Consider the following 20,757-nt stretch of genomic DNA (forward strand, 5'->3'; position numbering starts at 1 on the left):
ATGACCTGAAACAGAATTGTAGAAAAGGATGGAACTTTCGATGGTTCTATTCTTGCCCTCATCTAGACTCTCCACTTAATCAACTTTTTTCTTCAACTGCAAATGCTCAAAACAGAAGACTGAGTTTTACCAGTGATGAGTGAAAAAGGATTAATTCATGTATTTTATAGGCTCTACCACACACTGCAAATCCCCTGTGATGGCTGCCCTTGGATTTTTTTTTTGGAACAGCATGATCCTGACTTAGCAATTGTAACTCTCAACATTACTACATAGCAGTTCCCCAGACTCTACCTGTGGAACCTCTTGCCCATGTATGGCACCTTGCAATTGTTCTTCTGCACTTAAGTTCCTCTTTAAAAAATAAAACAAATAAAAGCAAAATAACTTGAAGAGACCTACCTAGTCGAGGCAGAACACTTTCATGTTCAAGGCAGCTCCCCTTTTACCAGTTAAATTCCCACTTCTTGATTAAACCCAATTTGGATTAAGAAGCAATGCAGCTGAGTAAGTCATCCTGTTCACCTGTTTCTTTGATGTTGACTCTACTGGTTGCACACCCTTCATGAACCAGAACAAGGAGCTTGTTTCTTGAAACACATGGTCATAACTGAGGAAAATAACTATGCATCTCATTTTATAACACTCAAATTATAATGAAATAAAATTTATCACACCTGTAACTGACTTCAAACGCATCTCTCAATGCTGTTCCTACTACTTTGAAAAAACACACAGGAAAAGCATGTGAGTGTACTTTATCATTTAATGGAAAAACCATACTGCCAACAGCACACCAGTTTCTTACAGTTATTATGAAGTGCTGTTCTAAGAATTAGTTTTGCAATTACAGGGTATAAACCTAGATCACAGTTTAAAACAAGTTATTTCAAGTTGTACACATCAAGGGAAACAGCACCACAGCTTAAGGAGGAACAAATCCAATCCATAATTTAAACCGCTAGGAAAGAGTCATTTTATACCAAAAAAATACAAATATTTGTATCAGTACCATACTTATTAATATACCTCAGAAAAACCTAAATAATCCAGACAAGTGCACCCCATTTTGTTTCCTCATACTCACTGTTTCATAATGCTGTTTTGCAGAGTTCTTTGTAACCTAGCTATGTTGGCATCCAAAGCTGCTAAGCTATTCTTGAAGTCCTCTTCATCTCGAGAAGTAAACGTTGAGAAAGAGGATGCACTCCACTCAGACTTCCCTGATAGACCATCACAGGAAATGGAACTAAAATCAACTATTCGACTGCCTTTTTTCTGAGAAATTTCTTTCGGAAATAGCATTGGTATGCAAGGGTATGTACTAGGCTGAGGTTGGTCTGGGTTATCTGTGAAGTCTTTTGCAGCTCCGCTTGGAATGCCTTTTGGCCTCATTTGGACTTTGTCTCCTTCTGGCTTCACTTTATCTCCTGTAACTTCAAGCGTGTTTTCCATAGTCTTCTTCACACTGTACCCAGCACTTAATTTATCCGCAAGAGTTGGATCCTTTGATATCTCACATTCATTCTGCTGCACAGAGTTTGAGAGCTCACAGTGGTAATCTAACATCTTACAAGCCCCTCTACTTTGGGGTAGCACACCAGTTCTTTCAGAGATTAGCTGCTGTTTTTTAGAGGCGCTGCTAGTCAATGGAATATAAACAGTCTCATCCAACTTGTTTTGGTCATCTAGTAAAGTCCCAGAATCACTAACTGTTTCTGCATCTTGCTCCAGTGAGGTTAGTAGTATTTTGGGAGTTGATGTTCCTTTTTCTGGGAATGTACTGTTTATTTTACTTCCTTCAGTTGCAACCTTTTCATAGGCTAGATTTCGCATTTCTAATTCTCCATTTTTATTTGAGAACTGAAGTTCTGTATCTGTCAAAATATGATCCTTTTCTAATTTTTTAAGGTAAGTCATTACTGAAGTACTCCCAGGAAACGGATCAGGTAGCATCTGCTTTTCGTGGTCTTCCAAGAGAGACTTTGAGAGACTTTTTTCAGATTTAGGTCTAATATTGTCTACCATGAGGTCAGACAGAAGCTTGGCCATACTGCCCTGCAAGGTTCTGTTAAGGTAAGATCAATTAATCAGACTTAAAAACGATCACGAAAAAAATAGTTAAAAACTTTTATATAACACCAAAACATTAGATTTATCAGACTGCAGCAAAATTACAATTCTCTTTCTATGTGTTGTCCTACAATGTAGTACAAATATGAACCAATTCCAAGTTTCTTGAATTTCTTTCTTTGGCTCAGTTCAATGTGCCTATAAAGTAACTAAAATAGCACAAGCCAATGAAGTTACTGAGATTATTTTCATTTTGTGTGCTTACAGTACTATAAAATGAAATAAATTGTCAAGAAACTGTTAAAAAGCATATAGAAACAGTTATCAAAATCAGCAAGAATTTCTTCCGAATTATTCTGTCCGCTGTATCTAAATAGAAAATATAATAAAATAAATAATTCTTCTTGTTTGTACATCAAAACAACTGAATGCTTAAATGCTTACTGTATATAGCATTTGCAGACACACATGTAATAGGACATCACTATACTACCATCTGGTGGTTAGTACAGTAGTCACGGAAGTGTGAAGTGTGGCTAAACTACTACAGAATCTGAAGTATTGATTAAAAAGATTCTGCTGTTCCAGGAAGTATCAGCTATAAACCGGACAGACAAGTTTTAACTTCCTCCGCACATCATGTCCAAACAAATTTTATGTACATACCACTTTGCACATGCAAAAAGCTATTTAAGTCCAGCTTGTCACTATATTCATCATAAAAGACCATGACAAAATAAATTCACAGTAATAGGTCTAAAAGATGGTAAGTACCACCACCTTCATCCAGTGATCCAAGAACTCCCACCTTTACCCATAATTAATATTTGGGTATGATCTACTTCAAATATGTGTACAATTAAAGAAAGGACTGTTCATTCCCACAGGAAGAGCTTGCTGTGGCTCTTGAAGTGAGTTCTTCTCAAAACAGTCCAATTTCTGTGTGAAGTGTGAAGAAAGAAAGAAAAACAAAATAATTCCTCCTTAATTCAGGTTAAGAGTTAGTTTCCAAATTCTACAGCTTCACAAGAAATACCAGTAGGCTTACAGGTCTGTGCACTTCCCGTGGAGCTCCTTATTGGCAGGTCTGCTATTAAGAAATAAAACTCTTCACAAGTTATGCTAGATAGCATTTCACTTTACAACAGAACTCAAATCATGGAGCATGACAACTGTCTTTTAATGTTATAGCACCCTTGTAGCAAAAGTAACTACAAAGAGAAGTATTAGCCTACATGACCTCCTACCACCAAGATATTAAAGATTACAATAATCCAAAGTATGGGGCTGCAAGGGGAAGAAAAGCAATCTCAAGGGGCAAACCCCCATAGTTTAGCCATTAGTACCTGGTTAACTCACGCAGTCTGTTAACTTCTGCATCACGCTGACGTAACGTTATGCCCAAAATCTTATTTTCCTTCTCTGAAGCTTCCAGCTTAAACTGAAGGCTCTTCACGTTTGCTAATGCCTCTTCCAGTTCTAAAATGCCAAGAAGAATTTACCTATTTATTTGAAGTTTTAGAACACTGAATGAAGAATGAACGCTTTTAAAACACATACCAATCTTGAGCTTGGTGGAATGAATGTCATAGTGCTGTTTATTTTCAAGCAATTCTTCTTCTTTATCTTGAATATCTTTTGCGAGATGTTTATTTTCTTCTTTCTGACTTTCTATTATTTTAAGTAGTTCTTCATTTTTAGCCTGCAGTGACTCAAGGCCTTTCAGTGATTCTTTCAATTGACTCTGGAGCATCATATTCAAGGACTGCAAAGAAACTACTACCAGAAGTAAAACATGAAAAGTTTAAGCGTTTTGTGTGGTACAGTTTGAATTTCTAAATCAAACTAAGTTTTCAAATAATCTCAGTAATACGAATTTTGCTTACAGACAGAAGGGGTTTTTGAGGCAGCCAGATAGAACTCAAGCTTTCTTCTTAATTATCTGATATGTAATCTTCATTTTAAGAGGCACATAAGGAAAAATAATCTGCTCGGCAGCTGAAGAGCTGAGTCTGACTATGTGGAGTTCAAACAGGCACAACAATCTATGCAAATGCAGTTGCACTGCTAGACGCACAACACTTAGTTCAGTTGCCACTAAAGGCCACAACATATACTGGTATTTATTTATGTATCTGTATCTTTATATGGCCATCTATTTAAATAAAGCTTTAACAAAATGTCCCTAACAAACATCATTCTCTATTAGTACTTTACATTCATAGTTGCAGGTCTGTCCAGATGTCTTCTCACTTCTTTCTTGTTCCCCGAGTTGTTGGTTTAATATTCTTAGTCTCCTAAATATGAATTGTGAAAAAGCAAAAATTCAGAAAATTCAGAATAAGTTCAAAACCACTGCATTTAAAATTAGTTCGGTAAGAAGCTGTTACTGAGAATTAAATATCACAGAATGTTTCAGAAATATAAAAAAAGATCTTAATGCATTTTCTTATATTCCTATATTTCTTCAATACAAAAGACCCTTTACAAGTTCTGGTAAATATCTTTCCCTCTGAACTGCTACCCAGTTATGGATTTGAGAGCTTCCCTGAAATGAGACACATTTTTGCATTTCAGAATACACTATACACAGAATATAAGCAGGCTAACTAGATACTGCAGTTTTTAGAGAGAATGATGATCCCGCCTAGACAATGGCCCAATCATGATATAACTGAGGCTACCGGAATATCAGTATTAACTGAAGTCTTGCTATGTGTTAATTATTTATTTTTAAACTATGTAGTCTTACCAACACATTTTCTGCACAGACAAGAATGAAAGGGCCGTAACACTTACACCATAACAATGATAAAATATGCAATTTAGAACAGACCAGTTTAAGGTGCTTTAGGTGCCTTTGCAGTAAATACAGAATCACTGATGAGTTACTAACCTACGCAGCTGGGCATTTTCACTTCTGAGAGGCTGTAAAGCTAGTGCTATTTCAGCTTGTATATTTGTACTTCCCACTACAGCTGGCAGCAATGATACGCAGTCTTCTATTTCATTCATCAGCCTTAACATTTCCAAATCATCTGCAAATAGTGCAAGAAAAAAAAGACGTCGTAAACATGTAAACCTGGAATGTGACAGTAATATTTTATATGTGACTAAGCAATCTACAAAGTGATATAGCGTAGTATCTACGTTTTTTTCAAGAAACCCTCATCTTTATTTTAATTATATTTATTTATTTAAATTTTTTAAGCTTGACTATGAAAACCAACCTTGGTGGGATTGCTATTGCAATCCTTCTACACTGCTCCCCTTCTCAGCGGAAAAACCACTGCACATGAAATGAGAACAATCTTTACCCTAGTTCTTAAAGTAATGCTAAAATACTCCAAAAAATAATGTGACACTTATCCAGAGTGAAACATGAAGCTATTACAGTTGTGGAAAACCACTCTAAGATGTCATATATCATCTGACACTTCCAGAAACTGAAGTGATCACTCATTTAAAGCAGCTCTTTTGTTATTTCCATGTAATCACTCTACTGCACAATGAAAATGTCCTGACCTTGATCTGTTATCAGTGCTCTGAGCTCTCCCAGAAGATACTTTACAGTCTTAACTTTATGAGCTGTTTCTTCTGGGCTTTCTTTTCTAGATTTTAGAACTTTCTTCACAAAACTTGTCTTACAGCTTGTATCTCTCACTGGGGCTGTGTCAAGAAGATTCAACTCTTCTTCGTTGACCAAGTCCTCACTGTGTTCATCAGAAGTATTCTCCTCCTTGTTACCTGACGCACTGTGTTTTGCCGGACAATGATGATGGTGCTTCTGTTCAGTCCCGCTGTTCATCGTTTCATGTGATTGTAACAGGGCCAGGTGAGCTTGTATGCATCTTATCAAATCCGCTTCTTTCATGTGTTGCTCATGGTTTGGGGTCATCTCTCTGCCAGAAGATGATGGAATGAATGTAGGCACTGTAGAGTTACTTGGTGCACCTGATGCTATACAAGGGATCACACTCGAAAGAGCAGTGGCAGACTGTATTTGCGCAGCAGGAGCAGCAGAAACTACTGGGGAAACCACAGGTCCTCCCACTTCTGGCACATATTCATTGCCACTGCCTACAGGAACATCCTGCATAAAGAATATTCGTATTAAACAAAAAAGTAACATGATTTTTTTAAATCTCAAAAAAACCCAGCACTACCGTTGTCTGACTCAATGTAGTCTTCATCATTCTTTGCAAATTATAAAAGTAACTACAGTTCATTAATTGCATAATTTTCCAGTATATTAAGGAGTAATTAAAATGTAAATGTGGTTTAGATTACCTTTATTTTAAATGTTATTGACAACATTAAAGCACCATTCTTTTTCAGCTGTTCTATAAAGAAAAAACCTCAGCAGCATTTTGGTGGCGTTTGGGTTTGGGGTTTTTTTTTGGTTGTTGTTCATAAACACTCATTCCTTGACAGGAAAAAGGAATAAAAAAACTCACAAAAGACAACACCATCACCTTTCAATATTTTAAGCAGACAAACTTCTTAAAAGGACAGCACTAGCTATACATGGACTGCCTAGAGATGGAAGGTAAGTCTATAGAGTCTTAACAGTTCCAAGGTGCAAGCCTTTTACCACATTTCCCAAGGCAGCAGCTGGAACTCTCCATGAGTTCTATTCTATGCCCTGAATTATTTCAAAATGTGGCTCTAAGATAATACACAGTGTCTGAAGAAATAATCAACTTGATCATTGGTAGGGCAAAGCTACATATGAAACATGATTTCTTTTATCAGGAGTTGGTCAATGATCCTAAAGTGCATTATGGAGAACATAATTATTAACAATAATGAGTAATCCCCTGCACCTTCCATGTTTGCTTTCCATTAGAGAATTCACCATGCAGAAACATGCACCCAGTTGCAATTACCTCTAATTTTATTTTTTGGTGTCTAAATAAAATGTATTTTAAATAGCTGTAATTCTTCTTGTTATTCTGTTCATCACTATAGGTTGAAATATGCAAATTGTTTTCTTAAGGAAAATTATTACATAAACCCAAGAAAACCCACACACTTGAATAAATGTATAAACAAATTGGCAGTGCTCATTTTAAATGTCTACTAATAGTCAGAATCAAACTTTTACTTACTGACTGAGTAGATAAGGGATTAGCTGAATGCTGCAATGACTGAGCTGATGTGGAGGTAGGTAATCGATAATTAAAAGCTGTAACATTTTGACATCCTATAAGAAAACAACACTTGCAGATCAGGGCAATTTTGGGCAAAACTCATACAGTAAACAGCAGGCTCTACATTAATAGTTCCACTAACCATGAGTTGAGGTAGGAAAAGAAGCGACAGTAGGGATTTCATTACTGTTTTGTGGTGGCTGGCCAGTTATCAGAGACATTTGAGTTTGCACATGCTCACACAGCTTCTGATGCATCACAGGAGAGTGCTGACTGCAAAGCACGTGAACTGGTTGAACCATCTGATTCTGTGCTGCACTGGAAAGTTCCTTCTCAGTAGAAGGTGTGGTGAACGAGGCAAGTTTTCTACTTGATACTGGCACTGTAGAGAAAGAAAGAACAAAAAACCCAGCTAAAGTTGCCAGTCTTCTCCATCTACATGAACCCTTTGTGCTGGTCAGGCAGACTCTGGCAAGTTCCTTTGAAAAAGAACACCAAAAGATTCTACAGACTAAGATTCTAGTCAGATTTTGACTCACCAGCAAATCAATTCATCAGTTTTTTTCCCTCCAGACAGAGTAACCTAAACGAGTTGGACAGAGGGCCAATTCTAAAAATCTCTACTTAGCTGCTTTCTAAGCTTTTAAACCATTTTCAATAACCAATACCAAAGCATTCTCCAAACCTAATTTTCTTTATGTTGGGTATAATTAAAACTCTGTATTCTTACAGTGCTGGAAAGATATCAACAATGTGCTCACCTTCTACAGCTCACAAAATAGGCATTCTGCTACACATCTAGTCTACAGGCCCTACCTGTCTACCGGATTAAAAATCACACAAAAGAAGCGGTGTGGAGAGTGAGAAACATTAATAAAATGTGAGAGCAGCTCACCCTACAGCACTCCATCTACCTTTCCATTCAAGTGGAAAGCCACTAAACCACTTGAGTTCCTATTATTCACTGCAACACTTTCCTGTTTCCAGAAACCAATCCTTGAGAGAAGCCTGGCTGGACACCTAGCACCTGGACAGTTTATAGTTGTGTAACCCAAACAGAGACCAAGCACTGTAATGCTTCACTGTCCAAAAGAAATGGGACATGGGTATTTTCTGTTCCACACTTCCTATCAGCTAAACATGATGATGTTGGTATTTATAGACACACTCAACTTTCTTCCTTGTACGTTAAGTTCAAACGTCTGTGAATTTTAGTAACTGTTTAGTAAACAATTAAGGTTTCTAAAAGACAATGAGTAATGTCTACATCTTTTTGTGGATCCAGCCCTGGATCAACCTATAACAACCAACAGCAATTATCTGAAGCCTTGTTTTATTTCAAGAAGTTGAGGAGTCTCTCAATGTTGTTTGAGAAAAAAGCAAGCCTGTGAAAGTTTACTTACCAATTTCTTTTTGGATGTGGGCAGGGGTAATGCTTTTTTTCAACGCTTTCTTCTTGGAAGTGTTTCCTTTGGTTAGCAAAGGCCTGGAAGTAATTTTAATGGAAGTTGTTTTCCTAGGTTGTTTATGGATAGCCTCCTTTCCTAGTATTAGTCAAAAGAAAAACCGGTCACAAAACAAATCAAAACAGTCTTACAAAATCTAAAAACATAACTTAAATTTTCAATAGGTACAACCTGTAGCCTCATTTTGTAAAATATTCTTCAGTAAAGCTGCACAACGGTCAAGCCCATTATGGATAATATCAACCTGCACAAAGAATGATGCAGTCAGAAAATCAGTCTCACTGTCTTCTTTCAGTAAACAAAGATACTATTTCAGAAGGAAATGATCCCCACTCCATCATCTGCAAAAGAACAACTGATAACCAGCAAAACTGTGTCATTTTCCATTTTACTTTGCAATTACATAAAAGTTTGCAAACACACAAATTTTGCAAAATAAGTAAATTGTGTTGTTGCATGCGTGTCCATTTGCTGGATGTTAAGCTACTGTCTACCACCGATTTCTGTTTTGGAGATAACTGACTCAGCACTACACACAAAACAGTGCTGCAGCACTGACTCCATACCACTCACTTTTTGGCACAAAGTCTAACAAACAGGGCTATACTTCTGCCAGAACCAGCCCTTGTCTATGAACTGCATGGCTGCGTTTGCAAAATACATCCTGTGCCTTAATGTGGTTTCTCAGAGCCAAATTCACTGCACACAAAGCCAGCTTGCTGATACCTCAAAACACAGTACAGACACTCTTGCTAGCTTTGTAGGAGCTGTTTCTAGTGCAGATGCAGTAGTATTTACATTAACCTGGTTTTCTTCTATTATTCAAATTATTCCAATTTCCCTTCTCTTTAGAAAACAGGGATGACTGTATTAAAAAGCCATTGAATTACCTGATTGTCAGAGTCAGGGGAATAGAGAGAGCATCCAGACTCTACCTCAGAATAACATCCTTTTCTTAAGCCAATCCTGAAAAAGTCAGATTCACTGTTTATACCACCTCCTTAATACGCAAATTAAAATAATACTTTTATTCAATAATAGCAAACTAAAGCAAATTAATTTTGTCAAGGAACAAAGTAACCTTTTTCTGAAAACTCTGCATTGCTGCAACAAACATGTTCAGCCGATATTAACAGCTTACTTCAAAGCAGAATTCAGTCTTTACTCAAGTCTTACATAGAGCTAGTAACTATAAAGTCTTACGAGGAGCAGTCGAGGGAACTAGGGTTATTTAGCCTGGAAAAAAGGAGGCTGAGGGGAGACCTTCCCGCTCTCCACAACTACTTGAAAGGAGGTTGTAATGAGGTGGGCATCAGTTTCTTCTCCCAAGTAACAAGCAACAGGGCAAGAGGAAATGGCCTCAAGTTGTACCAGGGGAGGTTTAGACTGGAGATTAGGAAACATTTTTTCACTGAAAGGGTGGTCAACCATTGCAACAGGCTGCCCAGGGAGGTGGCGGAATCCATCCCTAGAGGTACCCATTTTAAAAATGGGTAGGTGCGGTGCTTAGAGACATGGTTTAGCGCTGGATTTGGCAGTCCTGGGTTAACACTTGGACTAGATGATCTCAAAGGTCTTTTCCAACCTAAATGACTATGATTCTATAGAAAGGAAATATTTTACTTATAAAACATGCAGAGAGTCAACCCTGTACTACTACATGAAAAATTTCTATTCAGTCTATTCACGGGCTGCTTAGAAACTGGCCATACAGCCTTTCAGCTAAAAATGGCTTCCAATACATACAAATAATTTTTGGCTAGTTGTAAGGTATGACAAGTATAAGGTTCCCAAACGCTGACATGTACATTCAATCTTAGGTAGTATTCATGATTAAGGTCTTACTGTTGTCTTCCATTTCTTAATTTAGCCGCTCCTGTTAGCCTTCCAGAAGACAGTACCTGCCAATTACAGAAATATACTGTGATTTTCGTGAAGTACTTTCACAACATAATTGAAGACTACCATTGCCCCCACATTCCGGAACAGCTGCTGAGGCAGATCAGTTAAAGGTAATTTACAGCTCTCAGAGCAAGGATGGAGCCCGCTGCTGCCATCAGGGCCTGAATCTCCCAGTTTTGGTTTCAGAAAGCACGCCTTTACAGAATGAAGCTTTATTAATTTCCATAGCACTCTACAGATACAGTAATTCACAGAAGGCCACAGCCAAGGGCCGACCTACAAAACATACATTCCAGACTGAAGCCAAGTTCGATCAATACACACGTGGTCTTGTGGGATTTTAAGAATAAACTACAGTCGCTACGCAAACCCCGGAAAACCACGGTGGAGAAACTGCAGCGGCAAGCTGCCGTGCCCCTACTGCACAGAGAGGCGCCGAGCCCCGAGGAGGGGGTGCCGGGCTCAGCCCGGGACGGCAACGGCACCCACTGCCCAAGGCCCGACGCCCCCTCACGCCGACCGCCCTGCTCCGCACTGCAGGGGGACACCCCTCACCTCCCTTCGGGCAAATCAGGGCTCTAATGAGGCGGCTAAAGAAAGGCTGAGACCCGACTGGCCGGCAAAGGGGCTCCAGCCGCCCCCACGCCCCCCGCCCCGCACGCACCTTGCAGGGCCGCGCAGCCCCCGGCCGGGCCATGGCCCCGGCGCCCCGCTCTGCCCCTCCCGCGGGGCGCGCTCCCAGCGCCGGCCAATCCCGAGCCTGCCTGGCTGACTGGCGGGGCGGCCGTTACGGGGGGGGGCGGAGCTAAAGCCCCCTGGCCTGGTCCGCCCCGCTTGGCGGCTCCTCGCTGCGCGCCGGCGGCAGCAGGCGCGGGAAGGGGAAGGAGTTACGTCACGCAGCGCGGTCGAGGATTGGCGGAGAGTGGGCGCGAGGAGAAGAGAACGGGGTGGGCGGGGCTAAGGCGGGCTGTGAGGGGCAGCTGGTTGTCTGTGCGTCTGCGGGGAGCAGCGCGGCGCTCCCCCGGCAACGGCCTCTCCGCTTAGTAAGGAGAAATCACCTCACAGAGCTGTGTCTTCCTGGCCCAGTGCTGTCCTCCCATAGCGTCCTGTCTGATGCCGTAGGGATCCTTCACGGGCAGAAGTTCCTGTGGGGCAGGGACTCCATGCACTCATAAAATACATGGAAAAATGGGACTTGCAGATGAGTAGGCCACCCTGAGCGAAAACTGTGACACCTCCATGGGAGGGATTGCACATAAAGCTACCTCAGGGCCTCTGCTTGGCTATGTAGTTGGTGTCCTGCAAGTCGTCAGGGGTGCAAAAGGCAAAAGCAGGCTGGTAGCAGTCAAAGGGAAATGGTGATACTTCATACAGGCTAAAACCATCAGTTCTTTGTTCTTCATGCTGGCTTTCAGCTAGTGTTAAAATCTGGCAATCCCTGAAAACGTCTGTGTGTATGGATTGTAAGGGATGATGCCGCAGTTTTCACACACACACGGACGCATATTAGTGTTCTGCATATATTTGCTTTTATTAGCTGAATAAATAGACCTTCTGAAAACATGGCAGTGAACGCAATTACATTTACTCAGGCTGAAAATGTGTTTATATTACTATGTTATTAAGAGTACTATAGCAGAAGTGCATATAAATATTAAACATCTGTGCTCTCCCAATGTGTAAATTGTACAGGACAAAAATACATGTGGAGGAAAAGGCTCAAGTCATTAATCAGTGAGAAACTGCTTGAATTATGAATAATTGAAGCATATATGTGGTTGTATTTGCAATCTTAATACTTGAGGTGCTGTCCACTTTTCATGAAGCATCACTGAAAATAACAAAAAGCTTATTCTTAAACTAAATAATTTACAGTTTAAGTTGAAATACCAGGGTGAAACAGCAAACTACACAAGAGTGGTATGCTTAATAATGGTGAAGTAATAAATACCCTTAGAACACAGCTTTCGGGGACCAAAGATTTTTGAGGGGACATTCCTCGGATAAAGTAAAACAAAGCTCTTTTGTTTCAGAAAGGAAAGAAATCAAACAAAATTAAGCTAATAAAGGCAAGACAAACCATTTGTAAAACACTCCAGTTTCACCAGAAAATGGGGCTTTTTCAGTACCCAGCAAGGAAAACCAAGTAATGTTCTCATTCAGTGTGAGTTCTGGAAGTCTCCTGCTGCCAGTACTAACAAGGTCTAGTGACCTAATAAAATACTAACCTAGGCATGATCAAACATTAGCAGAAACTAACATTAAGCTTTCCTCTGAATGGGTGTCGTGGTTTAACCCCAGCCGGCAACCAAGTACCACGCAGCCACTTGCTCACTCCCCCTCACCCAAAGGGATGGGGAAGAGAACTGGAAAGAAATAAAAACTCAATGGTTGAGATAAGCACAATTTAATAAGTAAAGCAAAAGCTGCACACACAAGCAAAGCAAAGCGAGGAATCCATCAATACTTTCCCATTGGCAGGCAGGTGTCCAGCCATCCCCAGGAAAGCAGGGCTCCATCACGTGTAACCCGGGAAGACAAATGCCATAATGCCAAATGTCCCCCCTTTCCTCCTTCTTCTTCCCCCATTTTATATACTCAGCATAATGTCATATGGTATGGAGTCCCTCTTTGGCTAGTTTGGGTCACCTGCCCTGGCTGTGTCCCCTCCCAGTTTCCTCCCCAGCCCTCTCTGGCAGGGCCCAAGAAACTTTAAAGTCCTTGACTTAGTATAAACATTACCCAGTAACAACAAAACCAGCAGTGTCCTGCCAACTTTGTTCTCACACCACATCCAAAACACAGCACTGTACCAGCTACTAAGGAGAAAATTAACCCTATCCCAGCTGAAACCAGGACAGTGGGTTACAACCAAAAATTAGTGTGTACTGAACAACAGAGTATTTCACAAAATTGGGAGCCTTTTATGAGACAAGTATGCCAAGAATATCAATGATAAATGATATTGATTAAGACTAATTTGGTAGATGCCCAAACCCCCTTAAATGTACAGTTAAGGAATAAAGCTATAGCTTGGCTAATGGGAAGAGCATGAACAGCTTTTTTTGTGTATCCGCTTATCCTTCAATCTACATATAACAAATAGGAAAGGGGAGATGAACATGAGTATGTAGTGAAGAATGCAACCTACAGAAAACAGGTACTTGATTTGTAAAAGACAGGTTTAAGGTGCTACTGTGGAAATCAGCAGAGAAACTCTGCAAGACTCATTCTGGCATTTTAGAGAGCAGGCAGTCTTTATTGCAATGCTGCGTGCACATCTGAATGGTTTTGCAAAGATGAGTGCACCCATTGCCCGAAATCATAGAGGTTATGTAGTGTTCAAGTTATATGTATTCATTAGATTTCTAAGAAACCATTTATATATTCATGATATTTCCCGGAATCATCATACATAGGCTATGATATGCTAATACACTCTGCCCATGTGCTGCGAAATAAGTCAGTCTTTTAGGGGTCTCTAGCGGTGATCTTCATCAACATGTCCACTAATTGACCTCAGGGTCCACGCATGCGCACAAGGGGTCTTCTAGGGAGTTGTACAAATATATCAGTCTTGAGTGGGTTTGTTCGAATTTGTAGCCTTGTCCCTGTTGTTATCTCTAAGAATAAGCCTCGATTCTCTTATTTGTTACTTTCTTGTCTTCAAAGCTCCTTTTATCACCACAGAAGGCCACAGCTACACATTCTAAAATGGTTATATTGACCTATTCTTTTAATAAAAGGTTAGTAAAGCAAAAATAAAATACTGTAGGCTATAAAGGGATGTCCTGATCACAGTAGAAATACTATCAGAGGAAGCAGAAATTTAGTAGAGAACTTTTCAGTTTGATAGGTAAAGATATAATGATGAGATTAAGATGAATATTAGGGACCCTAGAACTGTGCTGCAATTGTAAAATGAGTTTGAAAATAACCTCCAGAGTGTTGTAGATTTTCAGTGTCTCAGTCAAAGGTAATCATACGTATCGAAAGCTACAGCAGGACTCACTGCATGGAAGATCCATGATCTGCATGGTTCAGAAGGGATGTCATAAAATTTTGATTTTGTGATGTATTTGGAATGAATGGGTGTATAAACCTTATATCTTCTTCCTGATATGTATATATAGTAGAAAAACACAAACAACTTAGCTTTGGCCTATCTGCCCACATTTAAGTGAAGTATCTTATGTAAAGCACATTAAATGTTCTTCACCTTGAGAAGTTCTCACAAGGACTAGATCATAAAGTTATTGAATTATTACTTGTAGAAAACATTACTAATATTAAAGCTGTTTTGACCTTTCTGAGCTGATGACAGTTTAAATAACAACCCAGAGTTTTCTGAAATCTGGTGACATTATGCCACAAGTACTTGTGCATGAGTTTTGACTCTCATAAGATGGCGCCACGTGAACATAAAATAAGCAGCACTGCACTGAACCTAAAAAGTGACTCCTTATTTACGTAAGATAAATCAATGCACATTTTTGTTCAAGTAACAGGGCAGTTCCACTAGTATTTCATATAACTTTTGCCAGAACTTGTCTTTTCAGGCAATCCTACTTATGGGAATAATTTTTATTAGTGAAAGTGTCTGTATGAAAATAGTATTTTTGGCTAGAACTTCATACCGCTATTTATTTATTGCTCTACTAAATATAAAATCTACCGTGACATCAAAATAGCCTTTAAAAACACATAGGCTATTTTCACAATATGCAAGTTTAATCGCAGATCTAGAATCTGATGGCTTTAGGACAAGAGCAAACTCGAACAACAGATGAATTTCTCAAAATGTTTCTCATTTTCATTCTAAATTAAGAAAAGAAATGGAGCAAGAGAAGAAGAGCAAATAAATTATCTAAAGATAATTGCCTGTAATTAGAGTGTTTGTCCAAATTTCCCATGAGGCAAGTTTTGGAATTAGTACTAGCAGTGAGAGTATTGAAGACAAGGGTCAATGCAGTTTGTCCTACCAAGGTTAAATCTTGCTCAACTCTTGGGTTTTTAGAAACAGATTCATTGATTAGTAAGTCATAATATCTGAGAGACTTTTAAAATAATATACTTCTTTTGCAAAGAGCCAGTAGGGCTTTGTCCACAAATTTCTGCTTGAAGCCTTAGCTTTGATTTGAGCTGTACCAGATCATTCAGATGATCTCAGGTCCCTTCCAAGCTAAATGATTCTGTGATTATTATTCAGAAAAATTTGCTTCTACTTTTTTTTTCCTTCAAGTCCACTCTTGGTTACCTCGGTGTCATGTATTTCCTTGCTCACATACATGGCCTAATCTCATCTGAATTAAAGCTTTCAGCTAGAAAATAAAGTCGGTTATACCAATATAATAACAACGCTATAACCAGTGCTTTGCTAATTCTCCAAATGACCCCACATATGAATTATGGAACCATGCAGTCCTCAGTTTGTAAACATTTGCCCAACACTAGTATTTAGGATGACAGAGAGAGGGGTCCTTTCCTAAGATCTGCAAGTAAATCAGTCTCACCAATACATCTAACTAGTCATGTCAGCTCAGTAACCTGGTTATCTTCCACTGATAATAAAATATGATAGAATGGAATGGAATAGAATAGAATAGAACAGAACAGAATGAAATAGAATAGAATGGAATAACATCCATTTTCCTTTCTTTATAAAATGGCTAGAAGAATTGAAGAAGCAACACATTTAAATGCTGTGCGAAGTATCTAGGTACTTTTCTGAATCCATAGTGAAATTTGTGACTGTATTTGCTGGGTTGTCAGCATTAACTGATATGCTCTTACATTCTGGTTTCTTGAGGTTATGTTAGAAAACTGCAGTCTGCTTCCCATATGAATTGACTATCAATTGCCATTAGATCTAAAACCACTACCTGCCTTTTGGTTTTCTTAGTAACTGAAAACACATGTTACGGTAGTAAGTTTCCCTCATATACTTGGGTTTCTTTGACTGAGATTGTCTGAATATTAGGTAGTGGTGAAAAGATGCTGATCTGCTTCCTTTGACAAAGAAGTTTGCTCCAGTCATCTGCATTAACTATACAAATTCAGAGTGTGTGAGGAATAGCAATACAAAACCAGGATACTTGTAATCAGTCAGATCTGCTGAGTGACGCTGGCAACAAAGGAACTCTTTTGGGTTTACCCTTACAGCTATGGCATAGCGCTGCAGAAACAACTTTAGCAAATTGTTAGATGAAGCTTGCAACCTTTGTCCCTGTCTCTCCAGCATTCTTCCCCAGTGCTTAACCTGTTGCAAATTATCTGGAAAGGGAAAAGCTGGAAAAGAGCCTTCTACAAATATTCTTGCTCCATTGATCCCTGAAAGAATATAGTTAAAGTAATTCTCTTATTCCTAAAAAGGATTTCCTCCTGACTTTAAAAACAGCAGCTGGGTTAGTGGTTAGATGGTTAAAACATGTGATTACTGTTTCAACAAAAACATTAACTCAAAATCACAGTGTACGGCATATTCATCCAGGATAGCATGAAAGTATTAATAAACTTACAACTTCAATCGGTCTACATGCCAGTGCTAAAAACTTCAGCCACTCAACTTCTTCTATGAAATCTCCAATATTCATTACACTCACAAATAAATTTTCTGGGAGATTCAGTGCCTCCCACATGTGAGCTGGTCCACCTACATGCATTATAGCTGTCCCTTCCATCTGGAGATAAAAATTATTAACACAGTTATTAGCGCAAATTAAAAATGCATCACAGGAAAATGCATGCTATTTTGCCTCTATTCAGAGGAAGTTTTATGTAATCCAGTATCACACCCAAATTACTTGAATTGGGCTTGACCTAGGCTTTTCTTTTTTAAGTGTGTTGTGATGATTAGGGGCTAGATATATAGGGAGCATCAGTGATATCAGAGACTAACTGGATGCCTAAAGCACGTTTGTTGGGTAGAGTTAAGAAAGACTATACCAAAACCACTCCATAAATAAAATGGGAGGAAAAAGGGGAAGCACATAATGATTACCAGTTATAAAAATACAGATAAAATTAACAATGTGAGTACAGGAAATATTCTGTTACATCTGGAAGGATGTTAATTTTACAAGAGTGTGGCCTGACTATAATTTTAAATGTGTTAGTGGACATTTATTCATGCATATCCTTTCTTTGGCAACAGTGGTATGACTTGGGTGAGCAAGTGATTTGACTACGAAAACCATAAATCTTCAGGGCCAAAGGAAGCACAGCTGAAGAAATAATCTACTTTCTACTATATAAAAACAGCTAATACACTAGTGTTCATCATCTGTTATTTTTATATTAACTATACAGAATGTTTATGGACATAGAGGTGAAAGCAGATTATCCAAACTGAAAATGTAATCAGTATAACAATATTACTGGAATAATAAATATAGTAAATAACAGCCTATGGATGTAAATTATCAATGTTTTGTATATTTGCACCAGAAGTGGGGGAGATATTTCTTGCTCTTTGATCCAGGACCTTTAAGAGCTCTGGTGTGATGTCTTTCCATTCTGTCCAGGCATCTTTCCTGATGTCTGGGGGAACATCACCACAGGCCACAACAGTTGTAGAGTAATTCAGATCTATGGCATCAAACTTAAGATGTCAAAATAAAGAAGGCAAGTCTAAAGGTCTCCCAGATCTGATTTCTCCTTCAGCCCCAAGGCTGGATCAGAGATGTCTGTGCCCATCCTGCCAGGAGCTTGTCTAGCCTGCTCTTGAAGACCTCCAGCTTTTCCATGTTTTATTCTATGTGCCATGGCCCTGAGGGCATCAGTGGCCTGAATGGCCCTGGCCAGGCTTCCCTGGCATCATCCCCATGCCTGTCCTTGAGCCAGGACTCTTATTTCAGCGCAGTCCAGGGCCATCAGTCCCTGCCCCAGCAATGCTGAAGGATGTCAGGTTGTAGCTCCACCACAGCCCTGCTCTGCTTGGCCATGGGCCCTCCTGATCCCAGTCTGCTGCCTGACTGCTTGGCTTGACCTTGGACCTGCCTCATCACCAGGAACTTGCCTGATGACATGGGCTTGAGCTGCCTCCCCTGGCCTGCCCTGGTACCTTGCTGGGGACAGTGGGATGGACCCAGGCTGGCAGGTCTCTGCCCTGCCAGTTGTGGCACTGCAGTGGCTCCTGGCTTCTCACCCCTGAGGGAGCAGCTGGCCCCTGCTGCACTCTGTGCTACAAAATCCCTCTGAACAATACGTTGCAGTTCTTTGCTGCAAAAAAGTTTGTCCTGCTCCTAGTTTAAATCTTCCCTGCTGCATTTTAATCCACTGTTTTATTTTCTATTCTCCATGAACTTGGAGAGCATCACTTCCCTTTCTTCTTCATGGTAGTGTTTTAAAAAATTGAAGACAATTACTATGTCACCTTTGATATTCTGTTTTCTATGGTAAACACCTGAAATTGCTCAATCCTGCCTGTGTATTGTGTTTCATAAAATTTTAGTTACTCTTATCTGGAGTCTTCAGCTGATACACATCTTTCTTGAAATATGATGCCCCAAACTGGACAAAACACTCCAGCTGAGACCTTACCCATGCTAACAATAGCAGAAGGATTACATCATCTGTCTATAAATGATACCCCTGTTTATATTTCTCAATACAATATTTTTCTCTTTTGCAACAGCACAGAGTTCTTAACTGATGTTGAACTTGAATTTCACAATAGTCCTCAAAAATGTCTGCAACAGTATGAACTATCCAGCTATTGCTAATGTGTATATTGTTGCTGAATCCTGGCTCGCTGTAGAATATTGCACATTCCCTTTTTGAATGGCTATCTTTCCACAAGATTTTTCTAATTCGTATGTTAAGGGAATTTTTAATCTAGGTTTCATCCCCTAGATCCTTGTGATTAGAATCTGCTCCCTGTAATCTACCCACATGTAGCTGCCTCTACACACTTCTTGTATCAAATACTTTCCCTTGCTATCAGCAAAGTAATTAATAACACAGACATTTCAATTATCATTTTGATTCAATGTCAACAGTGTAGTATGTAGTCAGAGAACATTGTAAGAAAAAGTCAGTGTATTACATCTGTATACCACTTGGTTATTCCAGTTTAGGGTTGCTGCTGCAGTGGATTGGCTTCAAAACATGGCAATGGGGTGATGGAGAAACAGGTTCACAACAAACCTTGTAATTAATGGTACATATCATGCTTATATCATTTTTAATAACATTATTATTGAATATTTTTTGTCAATTTGAGGAATTCGCCAATATTTTTAAAAAAGCCAGAGTCTTCTGCCTGTAAAGATTATAAGCTTTGGTTATTTTTCCAGTAAATTAGGTAAAACATGGGCTTAATGCTACAGTCTGTTTAAAATGGAATCTCAGCTGGTGTCAGTACAATTCCATTTACCCTAGCTAGGAAGCTGACCTGTATGCTCAGTTTAGTCACTGGGAACTTTCTGAATCTGATTTTATCAGAGGTTCAAGTGGTTTTTTTACTCTTTTTAGACTTAACCTAAAGCATTTGAAATAATTAGGAAACCTGCTATTTATTTAATAGTAGGCTTGGAATTATTTCCTTTACAAACCAAATAATAGTGTTGAAAATGTATCATTAGCTGCTCCCTGAAACAATGTAAGAAATGACTGAAAATAAGCATCTTAGATATGTCTCCTTAGGCCTGGGACTACATCAAAGGATGCAAGCAACAGCTGGAAGATAAAAAGTTGTCTTCATCTTAAATCATTCGGTAGAAGTAGAGTATTGTTGTCTTCACCTTAATTATCTCATCAGAGAAAAACAATTGTCGATGTAAAGTAGACCTTGGTCACAGAAAAGCATTTATCCTCTAAAACAGGGTTCATCCCAACCTGTTTTATAGGATGGGAACTATGCTTCACTTTTTCTCATCTCGTTCCAACAGCGTCTTGGAAAGTCTGCTTTTGATCTTCCCCATTTCATTTCAGTGTTTTCAGCTAAAGTTCTCAAGCGATCATTTTTACTTCCATTTATGGAACAACTGTGTAAATCCTTCAGTGATAACCTCCTCCTCATATTTCCCTAAAGGTTTGCCCGAATACTTACAAAACCTTTCTCAGGATCTGTGTCATATCTCTTTTACAGAAAAAAAATTATAAATAAATCACCTAAAAATCACTGCCTTCAGTTTTTCCCAGCCTGGTACTGAAAGTGACTG

General features: G+C 39.2%; 1 protein-coding gene across 4 annotated transcripts; it reads right to left on the reverse strand.

The window, feature by feature from the left end:
• Positions 1–748: 748 nt before the first annotated feature.
• On the reverse strand, positions 749–17,075 carry CCDC14 (coiled-coil domain containing 14). 4 transcript variants are annotated; one of them, XM_080399755.1, is made up of 13 exons: positions 11,259–17,075; positions 10,538–10,593; positions 9,583–9,658; positions 8,864–8,936; positions 8,630–8,770; positions 7,369–7,608; positions 7,185–7,279; positions 5,821–6,166; positions 4,970–5,111; positions 4,291–4,370; positions 3,634–3,852; positions 3,420–3,552; positions 749–2,068 (listed from the first exon to the last, which is right to left on the reverse strand). In XM_080399755.1, exons 1-13 carry the CDS (start codon positions 11,289–11,291, stop codon positions 1,084–1,086), a joined length of 2,619 nt encoding a protein of 872 aa, XP_080255881.1. In that variant the 5' UTR covers positions 11,292–17,075; the 3' UTR covers positions 749–1,083. The 4 variants fall into 4 exon arrangements, with proteins under 4 accessions (XP_080255881.1, XP_080255880.1, XP_080255879.1 ...); XM_080399754.1 differs by having other exon boundaries at positions 5,722–6,166; XM_080399753.1 differs by having other exon boundaries at positions 3,634–3,849; positions 5,599–6,166.
• Positions 17,076–20,757: the final 3,682 nt, after the last annotated feature.

This window comes from Falco punctatus (assembly GCF_963210335.1).
Source record: "Falco punctatus genome assembly, chromosome: 8".
NCBI lineage: Eukaryota > Metazoa > Chordata > Aves > Falconiformes > Falconidae > Falco > Falco punctatus.

Coding starts and splice junctions, on each gene's coding strand:
- CCDC14 (XM_080399752.1), bottom strand. CDS start 11,291: ATGGCCCGGCCGGGGGCTGCGCGGCCCTGCAAG. Junction 7,609..8,629: donor CCACATCCAAAAAGAAATTG/GTAAGTAAACTT, acceptor CTTTCTCTACAG/TGCCAGTATCAAGTAGAAAA. Junction 6,167..7,184: donor ATCCCTTATCTACTCAGTCA/GTAAGTAAAAGT, acceptor TTCTTTATGCAG/GATGTTCCTGTAGGCAGTGG.